Raw genomic sequence first — 16,526 nt, 5'->3', positions numbered from 1 at the left:
GAAAAATGTGCCCATTTTTTTTTTTTTAAAACGCAAAATGAAAATGTGGAATTAAAGTTGAGTAACAACTTTGTGTCAATATTAATGACTCAAGGACAGAGCATGCATGACAGAATTGCTCTGAAAAATATTTTTGCATGATTGAAAGATAACATTGGAGTGCTTGTGCAGTTGTGCTTGACAATGCATACACAAAGAATGTAAATTGAGCCACCAGCATGCATTTATTACCTATAACTTCTTAGAAAGTTAGAAGCAATCTTGCAAGAATTGTTACTTTGGGTGAAATTAGCTACAATTAACTAGACAAATATACTTCGTGTATACCGTATATATATATGACTAAGTAAAACTATGAGTATAAATTGTCACGGATAATGTGATGGATGCATATTATTTAGCTAATAACGCTTTTATTTTACTGATAATCCTTGACTACCTCATACATTTATCTTTTATTACGAAGCTTATGAGTATAAATTGTCACGGATAATGTGATGGATGCATATTATTTAGCTAATAACGCTTTTATTTTATTGATAATCCTTGACTACCTCATACATTTATCTTTTATTACGTAGCTTAATTACTACCACCTAACACACGTGTTATTGTCTCGTGCAGTGTCAACACCAATCGTGTTAATTATCGCCTTCTTGAGCCCTCTTTTAGTTTTGCTTAGCTTGATTCCCCTGCCCAAACTTGTTGCTTGTTGAGTACGTAGTCATTGACTTGAATAGATCAGAGTATACTACACGAACACTATTAAACGAGTTTGGAGAAGGGGAGTACACAAGTCAATGGAAAGCAAGGGCAATGTAAATGCTTGGGAAATTACGAAAGATAAAGACTTTTTATTTTTAGTCACTAAAAAATCAATTCAAGTGTTATTTCTAGGGATAACAACTTCACAGGTATGAGAATTGGTAATAACTCAAATTCATGGAAATAACTCACTTTGGAAATTCATTGGATGTTTCATGCAGATTACAGGGGACTTGGGAATTGGTTTTTTAACGGATATTTCTGACCTTTATTTCTCGATTATTGCCTTCATTTGTTATAAGAATTAGTGTCATGCTTTTACTCAAATCTAACATATTCAAGCATATTCCTTTTTTATCTTCTTTTTGCAATAATTTTGTGGTACAAGCGAATATAGCCAATCTAATGTATGGTTCAGTATATCTGTAATTCTGTATATGGTATCCAACTATCCATTGCATACCAAGTACATTGTTTGTTGCTGTGGTATCCAATATGATCCATATTTATATATAGTTGTATATACATTGTCATTATTATCTTTAATTTACTGATAAATACCAATAGTCAATAGAGAGAGCGAGGGATAGATTAAATGGTCAGAGGTTTCCTTTCAATCTTAGAAAATCCTAATTATGAGTACGTAATGAATCTGATAAGTGTATAGTTTAAAAGTACAAAGTTATATACGAAGTATACAATTAAAACATTGAAATTGAGGGTGTCAACTAAGGGTCTGTTCACATTTACTGAAATGAGCTGAACTGAAGTGATTGGAGCTGAACCGAACTGAACTAAACTGAACTGAATTGAGCTGAAATGAATATTTTATGATAAAGGGAAATAAAGAGCTGAACTGAAGTGAACTGATTGGAGCTGAACTGAACTGAAATTAAGTAAATGTGAACAGACCCTAAGAGTAGATTTCAACTCAATAAAAGATAACGGTGTATTTGGGTAGTCTATTAGTAGATACATAGTACAATTAATTATTATGCTTTTTGGCCTTGTTCTTTAGAGCTACTTTACATTGCTCTTCTAAACCCCGATTTACTAACTCAATTTGCTTTGTTGACAGTTTGACACCAACTTTACTCTGACAAGAATCTCAAAAGAACATGGCCTAAATTGTTAATTTAAGTCATTTGGTAGTACTATCTCGGCAAAATGAATATTTGTCTACCTCTTCAAAAAAAAAAAAAAAAAAAAAAAGGGAGTACTATAGTTGGCAAATTTAAGAGCGGAGTAATTGGGTAGCTTATGCAAAAAGGCGTTGGAATGACGGTAAGGGGTTATTCGTAATTTGTGCAACATAAAGTTAAGGGGAGATTGCAGTAAAAGGAAAGTAAAAGACCAATGTTTGAGTTAAGCGGGAAACAAGACGATGACAAATATTGACCAAATCACTATAACTAACCGGAACAAGAAATGGCGGCAACCAACGTCAATGGCTTAAAGCAACGAACCAGCTCCCGCTCATGCCGCTCCCAAGCCATCGATACGGACTACATCCTACTCCTACTTGTACTATACTCGTCTACTACTCATATTTCTTCTGCCAGACAATCACTTTAGTACAATCCACTCTATTTATATCAAAACAATGGTCCTTCCCCTTTTTTTTCCTAACCAACAATTATACGATTAAATTTAATTATTTATGATGCTCCGTGTATAACAATCAACAACATAATATAACGAGTATATGCTAAGGGTCTGTTCTGATTTATTGAATTGAGCTGAACTAAACTGAATTGGTTGGAGCTGAACTGAACTGAACTAAATATTTTATGAGAGAAGAAAATTAAGAACTTATTGGAGCTGAACTGAAAATAAGCTGAAGAAAACAGACCCTAAATTTATTTGTTATACATTAGCTAAAAATACAAGTCAAAATAGTTGAAAAAGTTATACGGTTAGAAAGACCATGAAATAATGAATTGAAATGCAAAGTGTGTGAAATACGCATTTTTTTTTTTTTTTTTTTTTTTTTTTTTTTGTAAATTGTAATTCAACTTACAAGCATTAATCATCTACCTAACATGTTAGTCATGTAGCCCAATCGGAATTCTAACCTCTAACTAGTATAAAACTCAAAGAACGAAAAATGCATGAAATCAGCAAAATTTATTTAGTTACCAATAGAAGAATACACCTAATGACCTTATTGACCTACCCCACTTGAAGTTGAAACTGTTAAAATAAAAGTTAGAGAAAAAGACACTCTCAATCTCTTCTAGCTCCTCCCCACTTTCCCCCACCCCAAATAATTCAATCAATATTTAAAAAATTTAATAAAGTACATATAAAATTATTTTCTTCTCACTCATTTTTTATTTATTTTATTACTCCGTATTAAAAAAAAAAAAAAAAAAAAAAAGAAAAAAAAAGAAGTGATATTGTTATGTTATTACCAAATCCCCCAAAATTTCACCGACGATAATGCACTACTCTGTGTAGCAGCCTTCTGCTATATCCCGACGACACTGTCTCTGCTGTCAAAGATTCTCTCTTTCTTTTTTACTTTCTCTCTCCTCCTCTTCTTCTTCTTTCTTCTTTCTCTCACCTCATTTCTTTCTCTGTAAACCCTAATTGTGTTTCTCTCTCATCAGATCTCCCTTTCTTAACTCTCCCCCAAATCTTCATTTTTCCCCATTTTCAATTTTTTTATATTATTAATTTAATCAATTTTCTTTCCCAAAATTAAAATTGAATAAAATTAGTTTAATGGGGTGTGCGAGCTCCAAGCTCGACGACCTCCCGGCGGTTATCCTTTGCCGGGAAAGAGTAGACTTCCTTTCTCAGGCGTTGCATCAACGGTACGCATTTGCTGAATCACACGTGGCGTACATCCACTCCCTTAAATCTGTCGGCGATTCTCTTCACCGCTTTTTCGATTCTTCCGCCGGAATTCCTCCGCCGTCGCCGGTTCTTGACCTCCCTCCTCAACGGAAACTCGCCGCCGACGATTTACCCCCAACGTCTGCTGCTCCTGCTATTGATTCCGGTCATCTCTCTCACTCTAATTCCGGGTCCCACCTTCACTTTCACACTGATTCCGATGATGACGACGACGATGATTCTGGTTCTGGGTCACTTCATCATCATCTCCATGATTCCCCTCCTCGAAATTCGATTTTGATTGACGGACCTTCGGAAGCTGACGCCGGCGGCGGCGTCGGAGGTGGGTATATTCCGGGAGGTGGAGGGTATATTCCGGGAGGTGGTGGGTATATTCCGGGAACTGGATTTAACCCGTATATGTATACAAATGGAGGAAATGGGTATAATATGCAAATGAATTATATGAAGAAGCATGTAACGCCGTCTGTATCGTATGAACAGAGGCCGGTAAGTTATCAGACTGAGACAGTACAGTATGGTGATCCATCTTCTTCTTCATCTTCAAGTAATTATTATGATTATTTTGGTGGTGGAGGTGGTTATGGTAATAATTATAATAATAGTATTATTAATAATAATAATTATAATAATAGTAATGGTAATATAAATACTAATAGTAATGGGTATATGAGTTATGGTGGTTATTTTGGGAATCAGGCCCCACCACAACCACCAAGAGGTGGTGGTGGATATGGTGGTTGGAATGGTGGGCCGCCTCCGCCAATGGGGCAAACAAAACAGGCCCCACCACCACCTCCGCCACCGCCGCCTGCGACGTCGGCTTGGGATTTTATGAATTTGTTTGAGAGTATTGATAATCATTATCCATCTTATACTCCTAGTAGGGATTCTAGGGAGGTGAGGGAAGAGGAGGGTATTCCTGATTTGGAGGATGAGGATAATCAGCATGAGGTTGTCAAGGAAGTTCATGGGCATCAGAAGTTTGTTGATGATAGTAATAATGTAGGGGGTAGTGGTAGTGGGGGTGGTGGTGGTGGGGTGGGTGAAGGGAAGGGTGATTTGAAGCGAGCCGAGGTTGAGGAGGTTGTTGGGGTGAGTGAGGGTGATGGTGGTTTGTATAGAGCAAGGCCTAGCGCGTCGTCGCCTGAGAGTACCCCGGTGGAGTATGAGGTTCATATGGTGGAAAAGAAGGTGGTTGGTGAGGAGGGGAAGTCAGAACAGCAAGGTAAAGGCGGTGGAAGGCCCGGGGGTTTTAAGAATGTTTTCGAGGTTGTGAGGGAAATTCAGGTGCAATTTGAGAGGGCTGCCACGTCTGGGGGTGAGATTGCTAAGGTGCTGGAGGTTGGTAAACTCCGGTATCAAAGAAAGAATGCAGCTTACCAAGGTTAGGAGATTGCATTTTACATCAAGTTGTTATATTTGTGAGTTATTTTTGTTTCTTAATTGCTGAAATTGTTTGGTTTTTACCAGGGGGTAAGATTATTAATTCATTTTGATTGGCATTTGTGGTCTGTGAAACAGTTTCTACAAAGATGCTGAATGTGATTACTCCATCATTACCCTCTTCATCAAAAGACGAGGCTTCTCTAGACCTTGATGAAGATGTGCAATTGCGATCGGCTAATCTTTCAGCTACCTTGCAAAAATTGTATCTTTGGGAGAAGAAACTCTTTGACGAAGTCAAGGTATATACACTTTTATTTTCACCAAATAGTTAATATTTGACCTGGTTTATGCTTACTAATACAATTGTTCAACGTTTTGATGGATAATTATATGTTACTGTTGAAGGTTATTGTTGATCTGTTGTATTTTATTTGTTGTTATGCTTAATGGTCGTTCAAGAATCAGGATCTGTTATTTCCAATCTGAGGCTTTACTATTAAAAAATTGTTAAATTTGATTATACGATAAATTTGATTGTAATGCAAAAGGTTGTTTGGTTAATGGTAGAGGATGTCTTTGTGTTGTGATTGTAGCTACAATTCCAATATTGCTACGCGGTTGTTAATTAGGTATCATGAAAGGGTTAGATTGTGAAGAAAATGTAGTTGGATAATATGGGTGGGTTGAGAGTTTGATTTGGGCAAGCAATTGTAATTTTGTAATGAGTTTGGCTTGCAAAGTAGACTTCCACACTTTCTAAATTAATGCTTTTTTGCTGACTGTCCCTTCCTATAGTATACCTGGTCAAGAAATGCGCAAAATTTAATTTTGGCAGCTCAGATTTTTTTTCCTAATTCAATGCATGACGAATTGTTGTGTGCAAATTTATTTCCTAATAATGCTGATGACGAAGTCAATTAAGCTGCCGAAAATATTCTATTTTATATCATCTGCTTTCTTTGCGATTGTACCTCTTTGCTGTGGTCTTCAACGTATTTCTTACTCTATTGCTCTCCGGACTGATAAATCTATCTGGTCTTATATGTACATGAGCTTCAAAATTTTATATATGCATTTATTGTTTGTAATTCTGTTTGAATGTTGATATCTGATACCATACATAGTTGTTGCTAGAGTAGAATCTCTTGGTTTCTGACCCATCGCTATGAGTCAAGCAATCTTTTGAGTGGAGATTTTTCAGTTGTATGCTCTATGCTTTTATTTTTCATTGTGGATTCATATATTTTTTATGTGTTTTGGTGAGGTGGGACTGGGGGGTGGGGGGGGAGAGAGAGAGAGAGAGAGAGGGGAGGGGATGTGTGATTTACTCTCCTTTTCAATTTTAGTAATTCTTTCAGTTTGCCGAATCTGCTGCTATGTTTTTTCATTGATGAGGAGTAATTTGGTTCATCTCTGTACCCAATGGTCACTTCTTCATGTCGTCATGCTTTCGCTGTACAGGCTGAAGAAAAAATGAGGGTTTCACATGATAGAAAATTGGCAAAATTAAACCATTTGGTTGAAAAAGGTGCTGAACCCACCAAGATAGAATCAACAAGAAGCGTGGTGAGGAGTCTGTCCACAAAGATAAGAATTGCAATTCAAATTGTTGACAGGATCTCAGTAAAAATAAATAAACTCAGAGATGAAGAGCTGTGGCCTCAGTTGAATGAGTTAATCTTAGGGTAAGTGATATTTTATCAAGTTCTTTCTGTTGTTTGTCTAATTGTCTTTGTATATACACCGATTAAGATAGTTCACTTCTGTGGCTTTAAGACTATTATTTTAGAAAGGCATTAAAGTAATATAAAATGGAAGAAAGCCACTGGTAATGTTCAACTTTCAGTCTCCAGACCACACAGAAATTATTGCATGCTCTTGCATTATAACTTTCATGGATTTTATTATTGGTTCTTTTTTAGATTCCCTTGATCTTTCTTGGACGCTCTTTCTTTTTCTCACTTTACTCACCCTTTTCAAACTCTTCCAAGTGATTGTCTTGTTATATTCCTTTCTTTATATTGTACGATTCCTTATGATGATTCATGTTAGTCTACCCCAAATCATATTGGGACTAAGGCTTTGTTGTTGTTGTTATTGCATGTTCTTGGACCGATACTCCCCCCTCTCACTCTAAGGTAGTTACCTTTTGTGTGTCAACAATCTCTTCATGAGAGAATGGGGCATTGATACTTGGACCGTGCAATAAACTCTTCAGTCCACAGCTTAATTATGTACTCATACTTCCACACTGTGTGCTCCACTCTTATAATTATTGGATTGATTCTGGAGCTAGTCTCTTAGTTAAAGTATACGCCAGGCACAGATAATCAAATTTGGTACTGGTAGCCTGTTGGCCTTGTATTTTAGTTGCTTTCTTGAGGATGTAGATAACATATGTAATTATACCGATAGTAAGAGATTGCTCTTGAGGATAAATGCACTCATGTCCTTTTTATTAGTCTCGATCTCATGGATTAGCTCATTAGCATCAATCCATACTCCGTATTGGCCGTAACAATTTTATGAGAGAGATTTGTAAATGAATGACGTGAGTACTTGTTGCTTCAGTTCAACACCAGTGCACCCCAAGGGAATGTTTGACTTCAATATGGACATAGAATAACTTCTAGTATGAATTTAATGATGACTGGTATAATTTTCTCTTATAGTACATTTAGATTTTAGAAAGCAGGCTTTGACATCTGTAATTTGTACATAGTGTCATTGGGTAGAGATGGGTTGCCGTTGAAAAGAGTTAAGATCTTTAAAACAACTCTATCAGAGTCTTGAAGCTGAGGTAATATTTGAGCAAGTTCAGCCTTGAAGAATTCACACTTGGAATTTTTTTAAAATGTTCCTTGTAAGCTTGTAATGAAATCTAGAGTAAGGTTTTATTTGACTGAAATATCGATATTTGGTACCTAGTTGAGGGTCGAAGCCTCTCTTCTGAAATCTGATTGCCACATTGCGAGCTGTTATACTTGAGTCTATATGTGAGTTGTATTGTTGTTGATATTTTCCACCTATGCTTTCTGTTTATTATCTATGCTTCCTGTAATAGTAAGTTTACCCCATCCTTGGAAAATTTGTTCATGACATAGAAAATGTCTTGTGTGGATCATTCTATCCATTTAATTACTTGTTTCTCCTTTTTAAATTAAATTAGAAAGGGTATGGATTTATGTGGCAATGATTTGTCTAATATATCAGTGAAACTGGTTTTTGCTGCAGATGTTTGTTGTGTGTCAAACCTGTGACTGGCTGCTGTAGAGTGAGATTTACATTAATGGAAAATGTTTTTGGCAGAAAGCTAGAACCTTGGGGTTTTTTTTTTTTTTGGAAGGGGGGGGGGGGGGGGGGGGGGAGGGTTGATTTTGTACATCATCTGGCTTCATTAGTTCATAGTCTGAAATCCAATTGATGATAATTTGCGATTGTAGGAGGGATTCAATGAATTAGCTCTAAAGCTAACATTCCTTGACTTCTAACCTCTTTTGGGGGTCTTATCTGTGATTTGGGTTGCTTGATGACGTACTTAATCCTTCCTCTATTTTGAAGCTTTCAACGTTATCATGTATTGATCAATTGCTGCCAAGTTTGTAATTCTTCATATTTTGCTTTCCTATGATATAATGTGGTCTGCTGGCTAACTTTTAGTTTTTTCTTATTCTTTCTTCAGCCTGAGCAGAATGTGGAAAGCCATGCTTGAATGTCATCACAGTCAGTGCGAGGTAATTGACGGGGCAAGGGGTCTAGATGCAGTTGCATTTCCTAGCAATCCAACAGACACGCATCTGGAAGCTTCTTTGCAGCTTGAACATGACCTTCTAAATTGGACATACCGGTTCACAGAATGGATTGGTGCGCAAAAGGGTTATGTCAGAGCCTTGAATCGTTGGCTTCTAAAATGTATTTTGAATGAACCCGAAGAAACAGCTGATGGAGTAGCTCCTTTTTCACCTGGAAGGGCAGGGGCACCTCCTATCTTTGTTATATGCAACCAGTGGGATCAATCATTGGAAAGAATATCAGAGACATCTGAGAAAGATTTGATTGATTCAATGCGTGTCTTTGCCATGATAGTTTTACATTTCAGAGAACGGGACAGAGGTGAATTACGGCAGAGAATGACAGCAAATAGAGATATGGAGAGGAAAGTTAAAAACTTGGAGAAAGAAGACATAAAAATGCAAAAGAAGATGGTTCTAGCTTCTGGGGATCCTGATGGTCTCTCCTTATCTGGCAATGTTGTTTATCAGAGTGATACCAGCAGCAAGACTAGTTTACAGGCTGGTCTACGGCATGTATTTGAGGCCTTGGATAGGTTTACAACAGATTCCGTGAAAGTTTATGAGGAGCTCCTTCAACGCACTGAAGAGGTGTTACGAGAACATGGAAATGTTTCATAGTTAACATTGCAGTAGAATCGCGTTGATAAAAATTCTCAATACTTGCTTGTTGAATCTGCTGTATGCTGTTCCTCGGTGTCTTGTGCAGCAACACCCCGAAATTTAAAGCAAGAGCTTTGGCTTTGGTGAGGAGTTGGATAGCCATTGCCTAAGCAGGTAAATCGTAATTACTTGAATTTTGTAACGATAGGAGCTATAGTTTAGGACTTTCTGGGTTGGGGGGACGCAAGTCTTGTCTTTGTAAGTGCCCAGAATTTAGAGATGTACGTGTATAGAAAATCTTAGGGATCAGGTGTAAGAGTTATTTAGTTGTACAGAATCTTGGAGACTGACATTGAGGCCTATTTATTACATACACCGATAGGAAGTTCTTCTGGAACTGGTGATTGAAATTTGTTGTTATTCATAATAAAGCGGTTTTGGTTCCCTTGGATCGATTATTATTATGCAGCTCGTGTTCATTTTTTGTAACCATTGTAGTTTTACCAGCATTTGGACAACCTGCAAAAAATTGGAACTCAATGTGAGAAACTCGTCCTTCTGCTAGATCCCTCTCACTTGTAAGTAGTAACTGGGGTCTTTGTGCATGTGAAATCTGTGTAAAATCAAGACATTTTCATCTTATGGCACTCAACTAGTCATACAACCAATCATTATTAAGTGATGATTTTGCTCAATCTATTATCCCGTTTCACCTTTTTCATTAATTTCTAAGAGTAGCAAATTTCCACCCATAATTCTCCAAGTTCCATTCTCACATGCCAAACGCCCCGTTAAGAAAAATGCAAAATATAACCATGGCTTAATAAAAAAAATAAAATAAGAATCTTATGAAAACTCCCTTCTTTACTTGAGTAAAGCTTTTGGGCTATCATGAGTGATTAACGTTTTGTGTAATGATATGTTTTGACCAATATTAACTTTTAGTCACAATTGACTAACAACTAATGTTGCTCAATTTTGAGAGCATTTGAGAATAAAATATTGATGTGTCCGAGAAAGAATACTTAGTAATGAAATTTGCAAGGAAATATTATGTAACGGAGTATATGTTGAAGTTTTTTTAAAAAAAAAATTGGAATTAAAGTTTGTTAGTGGTCTAAATACACAATATGACTAATAAATTTGTGACTCTCCTACTTTTTCATTTGTTATAGCAGCTTAACATCTTTCTGTCTTCTAAAAATTATCATCATATGTTTTTGTATGAAACAATGTCATTGTATGTTTCATATTTTTGATCCATATTTCAAAAACACAAATGGTAATAATTAATCTAATATTTAAATAACATAAAGAAAATTAGATTATATGGACATGTGAATGATTTGATAATGATAAGATTAGAGAACAAATTGTCCATAAAATAAAGAGCTAAACGACTGAACTTTCATAATCAAGAGGTTATTTCTCACTCAAAGACAAATGGAAGACGCAACAAAGCCGAAATACGCAAATCCTTTCCATGTTTTCATACTTCGGCCCAATGTTTCATGATGCTGCACCTTGTATGGAAAAATCCCAATAACCAAGGTGCCTTTTATGCCCAATAATTGAGGGGAATAGAGCCTAACACAATCCTATTCAAGATTTCAAATCCAAGCACCATCTAAGGCAGTTTGATATCCTAATACTAATTGGATGATCGACTAGTTTAGGTCGTTAAAGTTTGGTGTTATTCAAAATCTAATATCGAATCCTATTGTCTACATAATTTATTCTTATGGCTCTTTTCACGCACAAAAATCCCCCCGTATTCACTTAAGTTGCACAAGGCATTGATTTTTTTTTTTTTTACCATCCTCATATTAAGTACGAAATATTAACTTATGAATACTGCAATCACATATGTAGTAATGAAGTATAACACATACTTTCTCCATATTATATAACATTGCAATATTTCTTTTGGTTTTCGCTACTTCAATGTATAAATTCATATTGAAATTGTTAAAATTGTTGATTGAAAAATGATATTTTGAAATATACATTGAGCCCGTTGAAAAAAAAAAAAAAAAAACAAAAAACACATCGAGAGTAATTTAGTAACATTTCACGTGATAGCTAGTGTTAGTTATTTGTATATAGATTGATAATAAAATATAATTTAAGTAGCATATATGCATAATGAAGTTAAAAACGCTATGGCATCCATCCCATCACCGGGCAACGATTATCATTATCCCATTGAAAAATTTAAATAAATGGGTGATCATTAAATCTTTATTACGGAGTACCCATTAAGGTGTGGTGTATATAATAAATATAATTTAACATCTCATGTTCCTACCAAAGAAATAATAATTAGCTTTGTTGAAAGAAAAAAGTGGGTTGACAAACATAAATCCATCTTCTTAAATCTTAATTATTACATCTTTCATTAGAAAAAAAAAGATAGAATTTGGAGTAATTCACTATTAAGATTTAAGATGGTCCAAAGAATTAATTCTTTAACAATATTGTACAAAAAGTACAAAATGGTGGTCCATTAGCCATCTCATATAATCGAGAATGTCAATTTTTGCTTTGTTGTTGTGTTGGAAGACTAATAACCTATTCTCAAATCAATAACTTCTTTGTAATTGTTGTCAATTGAAAAGCACATCTAAATTAAGGATGAGTTTAAACATTGGGTATATACAAGTATTTTGCTGATATTAATATCAAGGCATGAGTAATCGAAAACGACTTACGAGTTATGATGTAATATACGCTTAATTTTTCATGTTAATAAAATGTAACGACACCATGAACAAATGCAAGTAGTATCATAAACGCATTCCCCACTTGGTACCTTTAATTTTAGGGGCCGTTTGGTTGGGGGTAATCAGGAAAGGGAATGTGAATCAACTGGCCCGATTCCCTTTGTTGATGTTTGTTTACCACTTTCTTTCATTCCCTTTCCTCTCTTCATTACCCCAAATCCCTCTAAGTTCATTCCCCCCCCCCCTAGACTTTTCCATTCCATTCCCTAGCCACCACCACACCACCACATCACCACCTTCCTACCTCCACACACCACCGAGAAACCCAACCACCGCACCACCCATTGCTTCGCCGCCTCTCCGACGACGTTCGTCGCGTCTCCGACGACCTTCGCCGCGTCTCCCCCTCCCCGTAAAACACTCTTCTACTCACGCAAACACTAACCCAGCCCCTAAAAATCCCTCCCTCTCCCTGCAAAACCGCCGTCCGACCCTCCCCCACCCTCAAAACCCTAGCGCGGCTAGGGTTTCGAGGGTGGGGGAGGGTCGAACGGCGGTTTTGCGGGGAGAGGGAGGGATTTCTAGGGGCTGGGTTAGTTTCTAGGGTTTTCGGGGTTGATTCTCAGGGAAGAGAGTGCTGCGCGTGTGCGGTGGAGGGCGGCGAATGTGCGGCGGAGGGCGGCGAAGGTGCGGCTGGTGGTTTGGTGGACGGATGGTGGCTACAAAAGGTGGAAAGTGAATGAATTAGGTGGTTGTGTGGTGGTTGTGGGGTGGTTGTGTGGTGGTGGGTTGATGGGATTGTTTCCCTTTGTTTCTAAAACAAACAACATAGAGAATATTGGGTATTTTCATTCCATTCACTTCCATTCCCTTTGTTCATTCCATTCCGTTTACCCCGGGTGAACCAAACGACCCCTTAATGAATCTTAATTATCGAATTACTGACTCCTAATCATATCTAACGAATGACATGCTTCGCTTCAAGGCAACAATCATTCACTAACATTTGTCAATTATTCCGTAATGTTTAAATTTAGCATTTGAAATAATTCTGTATGAATACTCTCTTGAAAAGGGTACTTCAAATCTTTTTAACTCAATCAATCTCAAGTTACACTCATTTGACATAAGAGCATATCTCTTTAAAAATTACTTGTCATGCTTTACTTTCTCTTTTTACCATCATTGATTATTGTCACTTTTGCCTTTTGTTCTACTCAAATTAACTTCTTGTCTAACTATTAGTCTGTTAAAGGGGATTATTCCAGCTAAATCTTCTCCAAAAAGGCAATCATATATTCATATTGAATGTGTCGTAGGGGAAGGAAAAATATCGGATGTTTTTAAATAGGGTAATGATATATGTAGTCCTTACGCTATATATAGGCATTAAATATACTTTTTAAAATAGAATTAAGTTGGGAATTCATGATAAAATCACGTGTAAATCGGTGTAATTAATATTACTTTATCCTCGATATTTCTTTTTTTATCTTCTTATACATAACCCTTAGAGCTATGTTTATCAGATCATTTTCCTTTTAAATAAAATTAAACCCTTATCCTTATAACTTTATAATTAAGTTTAGTAAGTCATGTTTTAAAGAAATGACAATAAATAAAATTACTATTTCTACATGAAAATTATTGACCAAATTAAGAATTATTTATAGTGGTTAAAATTGTCCTAATGATTAAAAGACACAATTTACAAGAATAAGAAAAACAACAAGATCAAGATAACGAATAATCAAGATATATAGGTTAATAGTGAATTTTTTTATTTAATTAAGGCAATAAAAAATCCATGAATGGAGAATATGTTCTTGCTCTTTATTTTGAGTGTAAGAATGTAACATACGCAAAGCAAATAATAATGTACAAGTATACCCTAGCTAGATTAGCTTAGCTATAGCTACAAAAACTAGAGAATCCAATGATGATCACGGAAGATTATTAACAGGTTAAAACCATATTAGCTGTCCACTTTCATTTGCTAATACATGATTTAATTATGCACAACAATATTATTAAAGGTAACCTCATTCATTAAATTAATAAATAATCTTTAATTATAAATTATTTGACTTAATTGCTTTGGATCACCCACTTTCAAGGAGGGGCTTGTATATTGATCTGGTTTATTCTGGTACCACTATTTTCATGGTTGTATAAATTGTGACACGTATTCATATGTTGTGATACCTTCGAATACAACATTTTTATTGTACCGACCAACGCTTTAATTTGTTCTTCACCCTCATATATATTCTATACTCATGACTCATATGGCTAAAAAGCTATGTTTGCTATTAACTTTTTGAAGAAGAAATAAACTGTTAACCCCACCCAAGTTTTAGTTTATTGATGGAAATAAATGATAATAGTATTTTCTTTTATTTACAATGTCATGTATATGTTGTTATTGTTACTAAGCTACTTACTAGTGTAAGTAGTGTCGATACTTTTTTGTGTTAGCCAAATATTGTACGATTCTTTATTTTGAACCCGAACTTAAAACTTTCGTTTTTTATAATATATTTTTATCTTTCTAGATTTATTAGCGTAATTTTAAAATGTATCGCTTTTGATGAAATTTTAATCTGTTTTCATGAACACATTCGACTAAGAAATTACAAAGTGAAGAATAACAATCAATTAATAATAATAATGATGATGATATGACAAACAAATAAGATGATTAGATTTGAAAAGTAAGAAGTGAATAAGTGAGTATGAAAACATAGTTCATCGAGGATGAAGACACCATACGAATAAATGGCAACAACCTTGACCTGCGGCAAAGGTAATCTCATCACATCTCTCATCTTTTAAATACGTGTTGTACTTTTTTAAGAAATTCCAAAGACTCTTGTTGAAATCACCCATCTATGGAGTATCCTGTTGTTTTCTTTCTTTCTTTATTTTTTTTACAGTAAAATAAACTCATTTAATTTATACCTCGTATAAACAGTTTAGTAAAATACGTTGATACGTATACGAAAGGTTCTAACCCTATACATTCCGTAATTTGCATATGTATGTTTTTTTTGGCGAGTAGGATGAGCTGTCTTATCGATTGTAACATCCCACATGTCAACCCAATCGAGTTATTGACTAAGCACTTTAAGAGTAAGGAGAAAAGATAAAGAAAATGTTGATAACTATCCTAAAACTGTCCCTAATAGAGATTGAACTCTTAACTCTCAACTTCGAGCTGGAACACTCATGCTAAACTTTGCTTGGTACATGTACGAGAATTTTCTTAATTACTTAACACCGAGTACTTTTTTTTGAGATAATTTGGGAGCAAAATATACTTTGTCTCTTCCTAGCTTCAAAAAAATAAATAAATAAAAAATAAAAAATGTCTCTTACTACCGTCCTTGTTATACACGGCAAGTCAACTAATTTGACAAATATAGTATTTCCATTCCTACCAAAAAGGTTTTCTGATGAATTTCTTAGTACCTTGATCCTCAATAATGAAAGTCTCGCCAATGATCATGAATGATGGTCAGCTTAATTGTATACTTAATATGTTTAAATCTCTTATTTACAAGCTAATTTTCTCCGAGTCAATCAACAATGTAATTTTCATAGAGGTATAAGGAAAAAGTAACTATGCTTTAGTGATTTTACTTTTCTTTTTGACAAATTAGTGATTTTACTTGACAAGGGTATTTTGTGTGGATCATAAGTAATTGTATAGAGCTTTTGACTGTAATCCCAAAGAAATTTACATATAATTGGTTACAAAACCCACAACACCAAAAAATTAGAGTGGAAATACAATACAAGTAGCAAAAATTTACTTAGCCATATAAAGTCAAAAACCATACTAAGGGTCTGTTTTCATTAGATTATTTTCAATTTATTTTAGTCAATGAGAACATGCCCTAAATCACTTTTCTAATAAGATTGTAGTGATTTGATAACTAAAGGTCTATTCTCTTCAACTTAATTTCAGTGCAGCTCCAATCAATTTAGCTCAGTTTGATTTTTAATTTCCTTCTCTCATAAACAATTCATTTCAATTTATTTCAGTTCATAATAGACCCTAACACTAGTTATTGATAAGTAGTTGTATTTCAAAACTTGAATATAACCATATAATGTACTCGTATGTTGTAATTTTATACGCGCTTGCATACTCATAGAGTGAAGTCATATGACTCAACGTATTACACCGAGGACCAAAGATTGATGCACCAACCAGGGCAACCACTACACAATTACACTTCAAGTACTCAAGTAGTCAAGTACAACAACATTAACTAGCTTTATAATATCAAATCTTTACACTTGTAATCAAATCAAATACACCAATTATACAACAAAATATAAAAGCCCTTACAACAAAATTAAATTAAACACCCACTAGACTTATAAA

The 16,526-nt window shown here is 35.1% G+C and overlaps 1 protein-coding gene across 1 annotated transcript; it reads left to right on the top strand.

Annotated features, from left to right (window-relative positions):
- The first annotated feature begins 3,255 nt into the window (after positions 1-3,255).
- On the top strand, positions 3,256-9,874 carry LOC145559138 (uncharacterized). Its single transcript, XM_081620562.1, has 4 exons — positions 3,256-5,014; positions 5,152-5,315; positions 6,478-6,701; positions 8,699-9,874. Exons 1-4 carry the CDS (start codon positions 3,493-3,495, stop codon positions 9,426-9,428), a joined length of 2,640 nt encoding a protein of 879 aa, XP_081476688.1. The 5' UTR covers positions 3,256-3,492; the 3' UTR covers positions 9,429-9,874.
- Positions 9,875-16,526: the final 6,652 nt, after the last annotated feature.

The sequence above is a fragment of the Chenopodium album genome, chromosome 9 (assembly GCF_948465745.1).
Source record: "Chenopodium album chromosome 9, dcCheAlbu1.1, whole genome shotgun sequence".
NCBI classification, from domain to species: domain Eukaryota; kingdom Viridiplantae; phylum Streptophyta; class Magnoliopsida; order Caryophyllales; family Amaranthaceae; genus Chenopodium; species Chenopodium album.
This window is presented reverse-complemented; position numbering and strand designations above follow the sequence as displayed.

Coding starts and splice junctions, on each gene's coding strand:
- LOC145559138 (XM_081620562.1), top strand. CDS start 3,493: ATGGGGTGTGCGAGCTCCAAGCTCGACGACCTCCCGGCGGTTATCCTT. Junction 5,316..6,477: donor AACTCTTTGACGAAGTCAAG/GTATATACACTT, acceptor TTCGCTGTACAG/GCTGAAGAAAAAATGAGGGT. Junction 6,702..8,698: donor TTGAATGAGTTAATCTTAGG/GTAAGTGATATT, acceptor TTCTTTCTTCAG/CCTGAGCAGAATGTGGAAAG.